The sequence below is a fragment of the Pseudophryne corroboree genome, chromosome 10, assembly GCF_028390025.1.
Source record: "Pseudophryne corroboree isolate aPseCor3 chromosome 10, aPseCor3.hap2, whole genome shotgun sequence".
In the NCBI taxonomy this organism is placed as follows: domain Eukaryota; kingdom Metazoa; phylum Chordata; class Amphibia; order Anura; family Myobatrachidae; genus Pseudophryne; species Pseudophryne corroboree.
Genome location: NC_086453.1, coordinates 279,938,096 through 279,949,731, shown reverse-complemented (window position 1 = coordinate 279,949,731; position 11,636 = coordinate 279,938,096). Strand labels below are relative to the sequence as shown.

The 11,636-nt window shown below is 49.4% G+C and overlaps 1 protein-coding gene across 1 annotated transcript in view; it reads left to right on the top strand.

Moving 5' to 3' along the window:
• Positions 1-2,135: 2,135 nt before the first annotated feature.
• SIK3 (SIK family kinase 3) overlaps positions 2,136-11,636 on the top strand; it is a 453,545-nt gene continuing 444,044 nt past the window's right edge. The window contains exon 1 of the mRNA XM_063943297.1: positions 2,136-2,254. Within this exon, the coding sequence (XP_063799367.1) occupies positions 2,153-2,254 (102 nt within the window). The 5' untranslated portion in view covers positions 2,136-2,152. The remainder of the gene's footprint in view (positions 2,255-11,636) is intronic.

Sequence of the window (11,636 nt, the reverse complement as noted above, 5' to 3'; positions counted from 1 at the left end):
GGCTCTTTGAGCCGATCCTGGTTGCAGAAATATGGGGGGAAAAATGACAGGGGTTCCCCCATATTTAAGCAACCAGCATCGGGCTCTGTGCCTGGTCCTGGTTCCAAAAATACGGGGGACAAAAAGCGTAGGGGTCCCCCGTATTTTTAAAACCAGCACCGGGCTCCACTAGCTGGACAGATAATGCCACAGCCGGGGGTCACTTTTATATAGTGCCCTGCGGCCGTGGCATCAAATATCCAACTAGTCACCCCTGGCCGGGGTACCCTGGGGGAGTGGGGACCCCTTCAATCAAGGGGTCCCCCCCCCAGCCACCCAAGGGCCAGGGGTGAAGCCCGAGGCTGTCCCCCCCATCCAATGGGCTGCGGATGGGGGGCTGATAGCCTTTTTGTAAAAGTGTAAGATATTGTTTTTAGTAGCAGTACTACAAGGCCCAGCAAGCCTCCCCCGCATGCTGGTACTTGGAGAACCACAAGTACCAGCATGCGGCGGAAAAACGGGCCCGCTGGTACCTGTAGTACTACTACTAAAAAAATACCCAAAAAAAGACAATACACACACACCTTGAAAGTAAAGTTTTATTACATCCATCCACACAAACATACATACATACTTACCTTATGTTCACACGCAGGTCGGTCCTCTTGTCCAGTAGAATCCATGGGGTACCTGTTGAATAAATTTTACTCACCAGATCCAGGGTACCAGGCTCCTCGGATAATCCTTTTGTAATCCACGTACTTGATTAAAATAAAAAAAACGGAGACCCGAGCCACGCACTGAAAGGGGACCCATGTTTTCACATGGGCCCCCTTTCCCCGAATGCCAGAAACCCACTCTGACTTCTGTCTAAGTGGGTTTCTTCAGCCAATCAGGGAGCGCCACGTTGTGGCACCCTCCTGATCGGCTGTGTGCTCCTGTACTGACTGACAGGCGGCACACGGCAGTGTTACAATGTAGCGCCTATGCGCTCCATTGTAACCAATGGTGGGAACTTTCTGCTCAGCGGTGAGGTCACTTTCGGTCAACCGCTGAGCAGAAAGTTCTCACCATTGGTTACAATGGAGCGCATAGGCGCTACATTGTAACACTGCACATTTTGTAAACTGAGTTTGGTAGGAGGGGCATAGAGGGAGGAGCCAGCCCACACTGTTAAACTCTTAAAGTTCCAATGGCTCCTAGTGGACCCGTCTATACCCCATGGTACTAATGTGGACCCAAGCATCCTCTAGGACGTAAGAGAAATAACATTAAACATGATAAAAAGATTTATTAACAATAATATATAAGAAAATCAGAAAGAAGCTATCATCACACTGAGAGGAGTTAGCCTGGCATCTGTGGTTGGCATGTTCGGAATTCCAGGTATCCGTTTAGTCTTTGTATCCCAATTAAACCATTTAATACTTAGAATAAATGCAGTCTGTGTGTTTATACATCATCTGTGTAGGTAGTCTGCGGAACTTAAATTTGGCCAACTTTTTTTTTTTTTTTTTTTAGGGCACATAAATGTACATTTCTTTTTATTATTTTTTTAAGCACGGTTCTGAAAGAGTATAATGGGAGCTGTAGTTCTGGAGAAGCATAACTTGCTATCACGATGCTTCTTGTTGAGATGGTTTCTGCTTTTCACAGATATTTTCCAATTGCAACAACCTGGGGAACATTGCGAACTGACGTTAAAAAAAAAAAAACAAACGCCACGGTTTAGCAGGTACAGAGAAATGCAGTAACATGGCTAATCACTGATCCTGTTAATGTGGCACCACAACACCATAATAAACGAAAAGGAAATTACAGGGACTGCTAATATCAGGCTGGTCACACAGTGTCGCTTTTATTATTCGCCGCATGGTGTCACTGTACAACAATCCCAGCAGCGCTCCTGACGTCACTGTCGCCATGGAGACATCATCTTCTCCTCTGCAGCCGTGCGTCACCCCGTCCCCACGCCATCTTCCTCCGCTGCGTCACCGCGTTGACGATCGCTCCTTAGCTGCTTTCATACAGTGTTCCCATGGCTACAAACACCATGGGCGTGTCTGGAAGAAACACCGCCCGCCGCAGGAGCTCATGGTGGGGCTGGCAGCGTAGCATAGGCACAGGGGGCATGTGAGGCACTGGTTCGCTGACAGGAATGCTGATATGAGGCATGACAGGGCAGCTGACAGGAATACTTCTATACACCGGTAGTGGTGGTATAAGGGCATGTAAGGCACAAGCAGCTGATGGCACATTTGCTGGGGTTTGCGAGGTCTGTGTATCATAACTATTGCAGCAAGTTTATGGTGTCATCAAAATGTTCTTTATTGTCTTGTGTCCACAACAGGAGTCAGTTACGTGACTGCCGGTCACAATACCGACGCCGGAATCCCGCCCCCTTCCAGTCCCAATAGACGGCATGCCGACTAACAACGACTATTCCTATTCATGGTTGTCCACGACACCCATAGATTGGGAATATAACGAGCCCGCAGTGTGGCGAGCCCCCTCTTGCCGGGCATCTGCCAGCTGGGATTCCGGCATCGATATGGATACCCAACCCCCAGTGTTGACTCCGTGCGGGTCCCATCTTCTCTGGCAGTGGCCGCAATGTTGTAGTCTCTGGCTTTGTGCTAGATTCTGCAGCACATGCACATGTCTCTGGGAACATGACGCCCGCTCCCTGTTCCCGTGGGACATATCTACTGTGCTTGTGCAAAACACCTGGAAAATGGCCATTTTTCCAGTAATTTACGTCTGCAGTGCCGGCTAACGTGGGCCTCCGGAGAAGTAATTATCATATCGGTGCAGAGAATGGGTGCATTTATAATGAGTGCAGTGTACATGGGCCCCTCTGGTCTAGGGGGCCCCCACTTAGCACAACCTGCACCCATTTCTCTTGCACTCAACATCTGCTATGGCAGCCCTGCAAAATCAATGGGAAAATGGCGCTGCAGATTTTTTCATGGAGTTTTGCGCATGCGCAGTAAGGGAATTGCGGGAAAAATGTCCACCATGCCATTTTCCCAAAGTCCTGTACATGCGCAGTAGACTCCTAGCACCACTCCAGAATCTACTAGCACCTGGAGCCGGATACTGACTTAGCTGCCCGGCTGGCAGCAAGAGAGAGAGGAGGGGGCCCAGGTTGGCGACTGCACAAGGGTCCTCTCCTCTGTAAAAATGTCCCAGGTGCAGAGTGTGCGGTGTGGGCCAAGTTGGACCCAGGGGCCCATGTGCGTAGCATACCCTGCACCCATTATAGATAGATATGCCACTTCACTACATGCCAAATTTATGTGCTGTACACAAGGGCAGGTTTAAGCAAAATTGATCTCTGCAAATCATAGTGAGCTACAACTTGGTGATTCTGGGCCGCCTACATCAAGCCACCCCATGTACATATCTACAGTTATTCACATGGGTGTGTAACACAGTACCGGCAGCCGGGATCCCGGCTGCACAATGGTGGAGGGGGGGGGGGGGGGTTTGGCATGCCCCTTGCGGGCTCGGCGGCGAGCTTGCCACAGGTTCTATTCTGTGGGTGTCGTGGACACCCACGAGTGGGAATAGTCCCTGTTGGTCGGCATGCCGACTGTCGGGATACAGAGGGTGCGGGATGCAGAGCAGGGGGAAGTGTTGTGACCGGCGGTCTCCTGACTGCAACCCATTCACATACTGTATAGTATATACACATTAAATACTAATATCAACATTTAGCTGCAGTCACTTTTTGTGCTTAATACACTCATGAACTATCACACTCCTGGGGTTGTAAGTATATGCAATTTTTTTTGCACTGCGCATGAGCCTGAGGAGAACATACGCATCTCTGCTAATCCATGGGCTATGTACAGTCATATGCTACTGAATGGCGTTTCCACTGGTGCAGTGTATGGGCACCCCACATGTAGGGTAAGTGTGCCATGGGCATGTAGATGAAATTGTGGGCTATTCAGAGGTGAGCAAAGGCAGAGAGCCTGCTGACTTCAGATGGGTTTTTTACATTTGGATAGGGTTGGCGCAAATGCTTTGGCTACTTACACAAGCAGATGTATAGGTGCAGTGAGGCCAACTCTGAATACAGGCGGAGAGTGCATTTATTTCCAGTAAAGAACAGCATCTGCAGATGCTGCCACTTTGCCTGCGGCTCCTTTCAGGCCAAAAAAGAGCAATATGGAAATGGCTTAAATTCAACTCCCAAAAGCTGTATTTCTAATTTGCTGTTCAGAGCAGCCATGGATAATGGCTATTTCATAATCTAGTTTATAAGGTTAATTGTACATAGCCATTTGTAATACGCATGTGGAGCTTCTATTATTAGTACAGAGAAATGCAGGTACACAAGGGAATATTGTTCCCTATGAGAAAACGTGTGTGTGTGTTGCCACAAGTGCTCAGTTGAACTGAAATTCGGACACTTCAGGACACTAACCTTGGTGGTGTTAAGCTAACCAGTGTGGTTTCTTCTGTATGCTTTCGGTCATTGTCATGCTGGAAGAAAATCTTTCAAGTCCAAACTGTCTTGTAGACTGAAGCAAGGGGATCCGATAGGGATCCCGGCAGTCGAAATACCGACACCGGAATCCCAACACTACTTGGTATTCTGGCTCTGGGATCCCGACATTGATCACTATCCCGGCACTGGGATCCCGAACGAGGATTTGACGGGCCGCCGGAGACATATGCCACGGTGTGGGGTTGAGGGGGGTTAGCTTTAGGCTGTGGGGAGGAGGTTAGGCTGCAGGGAGGGGGACTTAGGGTTAGGTTGCGCAGGGGGGGGGGGGGGGTTAGGGTTAGGCTGCGGGAAAGGTGGGTTAGGGGGATTACAGATCAGGGTTAGCTTCCTCAATTAGTCTGTGCCTGGATTTTAATCACCAGAATGTTGCTGTCGGTATTCTGACAGCTGGCATCCCAATCGCTGGGATCCCAGTACCATCTCGCAGCAAGGCTTCGCTGTACTTTGCACCATACATTTGCTTTCTTTCTCATACGTCCTAGAGGATGCTGGGGACTCCAAAAGGACCATGGGGGTATAGACGGATCCGCAGGAGCCTGGGCACACTATAAAGGGGTCGATTCTATTCGGCAACTAATGAATAGCGCCGGGAATTAGCTCCCGACGCTATTCAATTCAGCAACTAGTTACGTCGGCGATGGCCCGTTCTCGCCGACAAAACAGGTTGAATTGTCGGGAGAACGGGCATTCTCCGACTTAACTCCCCGGCGCGAGGCAGCACTTTTGTCGGGTTTCTCTTCTCATCCCCCGGGGATGAGAGAAGAATTCCCGACAATTGCAGGTAATTAGTTGCTGAATTGAATAGCGTCGGGAGCTAATTCCCGGCGCTATTCATTAGTTGCCGAATAGAATCGACCCCAAAGACTTAAACTGGGTGTGAACTGGCTCCTCCCTCTATGCCCCTCCTCCAGACCTCAGTTAGACTTTGTGCCCAGGAGTGATGGGTCACACACTAGGGGAGCTCTCCTGAGTTTCTCTAAAGACTTTATTGTTAGGTTTTTTATTTTCAGGTAGACCTGCTGGCTACAGGCTCCCTGCATTGTGGGAGTGAGGGGAGAGAAGCAGGACCCACTTCTTCTTAGTTTAAAGGCTCTGCTTCTCGGCTACTGGACACCAGTAGCTCCAGAGGGTTCGATCACTTGATGCGCCTAGCTGCTTGTTCCCGGAGCCACGCCGTCAATCCCCTCACAAAAGCCGGAAGAAAGAAGCCGGGTGAGTATTGGAAGAAAAGAAGACTTCAGTGACGGCAGAAGACTTCAGTAACGGAGGTAACAGCAGCAGTAGGGCTGCGCTCCATGCTCCCACTGTCACAACTGAGGGCCTGAGCTGACGGGAGGCAGCCTCAGTTGTAGGGGCTGAGATGTAACGGAACCTGGGAGGTTGTATCAGACCCCTAGACATGTAAGTAACATGTAGAATAACTGCCCGAAGGCGTGACCACGACAACCAGGATAAAAAGTCAATGATGTTTATTATGACAAACTCCGTAACACAGCAGCAGTAAAGGAAACATAAAAGTCAACAGAGGATAAATACAATTCCTGGGTACTACAGGGTGGCAAGGGCCACAGGCACTGGTAGAGTGAGACAGTTCTAATAATCTTCTAGTTGGAAAGTCCTTACCAGGCCTGACTGTAGCAATGGAGAGAACCCAGGATCGTACCAGCTGGTGTTCCAGGAAAGGCTGGGTTGCTGAAGATAAAACGGCTGCTGTGGATACTGGCTGGAACCAGACTGTTGTTGGTACGGAGTGGATACTGGCTGGAACCAGTTAAATAATAAACGAACTTGAGAGCGATGAAATAATAATGAAGTTTGGAGTTTGAGAGCGGTGAAATAATAATACCGGTGGAGAGTGGTAAACTGCAGAAAGGACACCGGCCCTTTAAGAGAAGCTGTACACTGCTGGAAGCTGGGCTGGAAGCAGGTGATTGATGAAGTTTGGAGTTTGAGAGCGGTGAAATAATAATACCGGTGGAGAGTGGTAAACTGCACAAAGGACACCGGCCCTTTAAGAGAAGCTGTACACTGCTGGAAGCTGGGCTGGAAGCAGGTGATTGTTGTAACTGGAAACAGGTGAGTCCAGAATGGATCGGAGAGTCAGGCTACACCGCAGATGGAATGCTGGTGCGGGTCTCTATAGCAGAAGTCTGGAGACAGGAGCTGGAACCTGGAAGACAACCACAGGAGAGAGACAAACTGGAACTAGGTTAGACAACCAAAGCACTGACGCCTTCCTTGCTCAGGCACAGCTTACTTATACCTGCAGCAAGGAAGGGGTTGGCTAGGCAATTATGCAAATCAACAATACAGACAGCAGATTGGTGGAAATGCTCAGATGACAAAATCCAAGATGGCTGCGCCCATGCAGACACTTGGAGGGAAGTTTGGTTTGTAATCCATGTGAGAATTGAAACAGTAATGGCGACGCCGGCCACAGGAGACAGGAGACGCCAGACTGACAAGCGCACATTTAACCACGCGGGCACAGCGAAGGCCGCGGCTGATGAAATCACCACTCTGACATTCTGCATGTGGAAACTCAGGAACAGCGGGATCCGGTCCTGGAACGCTGAGCCAGCCTTAGGAGGCATCTGAAGGGTAAGTAATGGCGTCCAGATACCCGGATCGTGACAGCACCCCCCCCTTTAGGAGTGGCCCCAGGACACTTCTTAGGCTTTAAAGGAAACTTTGCGTGGAAATTTCGGACCAAGGCAGGAGCATGGACGTCTGAGGCATTGGTCCAAGAGCGTTCTTCAGGACCATAGCCCTTCCAGTCAATGAGGTATTGTAACTGACCGTAACGGAAACGTGAGTCCAAAATCTTGGCCACCTCGTACTCGACTCCCCGTTGAGTCTGAACTTTGGGAGCTGGAGGAAGTGCGGAATGAAACCGATTCAGGATCAGCGGTTTCAACAAAGAAACATGAAATGTCCTGGGTATTTTCAAGAAGGATGGTAACTGTAACCTGTAGGCAACAGGATTGATGACTTGTTCAATCTTGAAGGGTCCGATGTAGCGAGGTGCAAATTTCATGCTGGGAACTCTCAACCTCAAATTCTTCGTGGACAGCCACACACGATCACCCACCTTGAGAGCAGGAACCGCTCTACGCTTTCTATCGGCAAACTTCTTATACCTGAATGAGGCTTTAAGCAGGGCTGCGCGGACGTTCCTCCAGTTATTTGAAAACTGACGCAAGGTGACATCCACTGCTGGAACAGAAGTTGCGGGAAGCGGTTGGAATTCTGGGACTTTAGGGTGGAATCCATAATTAATGAAGAATGGTGTAGAAGAAGATGAGGAATGGTATTTATTGTTGTGGCTGAACTCGGCCCAAGGAAGGAGTTGAACCCAGTCATCTTGAGAGGAAGACACATATATACGGAGGAAGGCCTCCAAGTCCTGATTCACCCTCTCGGTTTGACCATTGGTCTGAGGATGGTAAGCCGTGGAAAACTTTAACTTGACTTGGAGGGCTTGACACAAACTTCGCCAAAATTTGGCTACAAATTGTACTCCACGATCCGAGATGATCTCTTCAGGAAGACCGTGAAGTCGGAAGATCTCTTGTATAAACACTTGAGCCAACTTGGAAGCTGACGGAAGACCGGTGAGAGGGATGAAATGTGCCATCTTGGTGAACCGGTCAACTACCACCCAGATGATATTAAACTTGTTGCAGATAGGTAGATCGGAAACAAAGTCCATCGACAAATGGGTCCAAGGTCGACGGGGAACAGATAATGGAACCAGTTGCCCCGCAGGCGACTGGCGGAAGACTTTGTGTTGGGCACACTTTGGGCAGGAGGCAATAAATTCCATAACGTCCTTCTTCAGAGTTGGCCACCAGTAGGACCTAGAAATAAATTCAAGGGTTTTCTGAATGCCTGTATGTCCAGCAAAACGGGAAGCATGGGCCCAATGCATGAGCTTCTTCCTTAGAACTGGCTTAACAAAACTTTTCCCTGGTGGAGGCGTAGAGTCCATCCCTACCGTGGAGAATGCCAACGGATTAATAATAGGATGCTTGTCTGCAGACACGGACTCATTTTCTTGCTCCCATGAGCGGGAAAGGGCATCGGCCTTACGATTCTGAGAACCCGGACAGAACTGGAGTTTAAAGTCAAACCTAGAGAAGAAAAGTGCCCATCTGGCCTGACGAGGATTCAGACATTGTGCGCCTTTGAGATATAAAAGATTTTTGTGGTCGGTAAGTATGGTGATTGAGTGGGAAGCTCCCTCCAACAGGTATCTCCACTCCTCCAGAGCGAGCTTGATGGCTAGCAACTCCTGATCGCCAATGGCATAGTTGGGCTCAGCTGGGGAGAACTTCCGGGAGAAGAAACTGCAAGGATGTAGATGTCCATCTTTGGCCCTCTGGGATAACACTGCTCCTACTCCAACGGAGGAGGCATCTACCTCTAAGATAAACGGAGAGTCGGTGTCGGGCTGTTTCAGAACTGGTGCAGAGATGAACCGTTGCTTCAGAAGGTGAAAGGCCTGTGTAGCTTCCTCGGACCACTTGGACGGATTAGCACCTTTCTTGGTTAATGCAGTGATAGGCGCCACAATGGTGGAAAAGTCTCGTATAAATTTTCTATAATAATTGGCGAACCCTAAGAACCTCTGGACCCCTTTGAGGCTTAAGGGTATAGGCCAATTCTGGATTGCTTGGAGTTTCTCAGGATCCATCTCTAGTCCGGAACCGGACACAATGTAACCTAGAAACGGAATGGTTTTAACTTCAAACACACACTTCTCCAATTTACAATAGAGGTGATTGACACGGAGACGGGAAAGAACCTCTTTTACCCAGAAACGATGATCTGCGAGATTATTAGCAAAGATGAGAATGTCGTCTAGATAAACCACGACATGGCGGTACAAGATGTCCCTGAAAATCTCATTCACGAAGTGCTGGAAGACTGCTGGAGCGTTGCTCAATCCGAAGGGCATGACGAGGTACTCATAATGTCCGTCACGGGTGTTAAAGGCGGTCTTCCACTCGTCACCCTCACGGATTCGGATGAGATTGTAGGCACCCCTCAAGTCCAGCTTTGTGAAAATAGTTGCACCACTAACTCTATCAAAGAGCTCGGTAATCAGGGGTAAAGGGTATCGGTTCTTGACGGTAATGTCGTTCAGACCTCTGTAGTCGATGCACGGACGCAGACCACCGTCTTTCTTCTTAACGAAGAAGAAGCCTGCGCCGGCTGGAGAAGAAGATGGTCGGATGAAACCCTTCGCCAGGTTCTCTTTGATGTACTCTTCCATGGAGTGTGTCTCAGGCAGAGACAACGGATAAGTTCGGCCTCGCGGTGGAACCTTCCCTGGAATGAGGTCGATTGGGCAGTCCCATTCTCTATGAGGAGGAAGGATATCAGCAGAGGCTTTACTGAACACGTCCGTGAAGTCTTGATATGGAGGAGGCGGAACATCAGATGACCTGGGGAAGGAAGAACAAACAGGAAGAACTTTGGCTAAACAAGTCTCAGCACAGGAGGGACCCCATGCCAGTATTTGCGTAGTCGTCCAGTCAATTGATGGGTTGTGGAGACGGAGCCATGGAAGGCCTAAAACCACTGGATGAGTGGCTCTTGGAATCACTAAAAAAGAAATATACTCAGAATGAAGAACTCCCACTCTCAGACGAACTGGAAGAGTCCTTAAGGAAATGACTGCGTCAAAAATCTTGCTGCCATCCACGGCAGTCAAAGAGATGGACGAGGACAGTCTCTCGGTGGGTAGGGACCACCGTTTAACATAAGCTTCGGTTATGAAATTCCCAGCTGCTCCGGAATCAAGGAGGGCAATGACGTTCCTGTAACGTTGAGCAATTTGGAGCGACACTGGGAGGTTACAGTCATGAGGAGATGGAGAGGAGATCATTACTCCTAGCCGGCCCTCTCCTTGGCGAGCTAGGATCTGGAGTTTCCCGGACGTTTGGGACAGGCATTGATAGTGTGCGACGGAGCTGCACAGTAGAGACAGAGAGACTCAGAGAGACGTCTTCGGCGCTCAGCGGGAGACAGACGGAAACGACCAATTTGCATAGGCTCATCCTTGGATGGAGATGGTTGACGAGGAGGAGGAGCAGAAGATTTAGGAGTAGATGATCTTCCTCGCTCGGTTGCTCTCTCTCTGAAACGTAGATCAACCTTCGTGCAAAGAGAAATTAGCTCATCCAACTTAGAGGGCAAGTCTCTGGTAGCTAACTCATCCTTGATGCGTTCTGATAAGCCATGCCAGAATGCAGCATACAGGGCCTCGTCGTTCCATGCCAGTTCGGATGCCAGGATTTTAAACTGTATAAGATACTGTCCCACAGTACGTGTTCCCTGGCGTAAACGGAGAATCTCAGATGAAGCAGATGTTATCCGGCCTGGCTCGTCGAAGATGCGCCTGAATGTAGCTACAAAGTCAGTATAGGAGGATAGCAGGGGATCAGACTTCTCCCATAAAGGTGATGCCCAGTCAAGGGCTGAGCCACTGAGAAGGGAGATGATATAGGCAATTTTGGTACGGTCACTGAAGAAATTGCCAGGTAGAAGCTCAAAGTGGATTTCACATTGATTGAGAAATCCCCTGCAGAACCTTGGAGATCCATCAAATTTTGCTGGCGTTGGAAGATGAAGATGTGGACTGGAAATGGGTAAGGTGGGTGGGGTTACAGCTGGTGTCACTGTAGTGGACGCACCGGACGTGCCAGGTCCACGGAGGGTCGTTTGAATCCCATCCAGCCGTGTAGAGAGATCCTGGAGACAGCGGATGATGTGGCCCTGTGCAGCCTCCTGATGTTCAAGTCGGGCTGCCAGTTCTTGCATTTGCCTGGCCGCTTGATCCTGGTCTCCGGCTGGATTCATTAGGTCAGTGCTTACTGTCACAACTGAGGGCCTGAGCTGACGGGAGGCAGCCTCAGTTGTAGGGGCTGAGATGTAACGGAACCTGGGAGGTTGTATCAGACCCCTAGACATGTAAGTAACATGTAGAATAACTGCCCGAAGGTGTGACCACGACAACCAGGATAAAAAGTCAATGATGTTTATTATGACAAACTCCATAACACAGCAGCAGTAAAGGAAACATAAAAGTCAACAGAGGATAAATACAATTCCTGGGTACTACAGGGTGGCA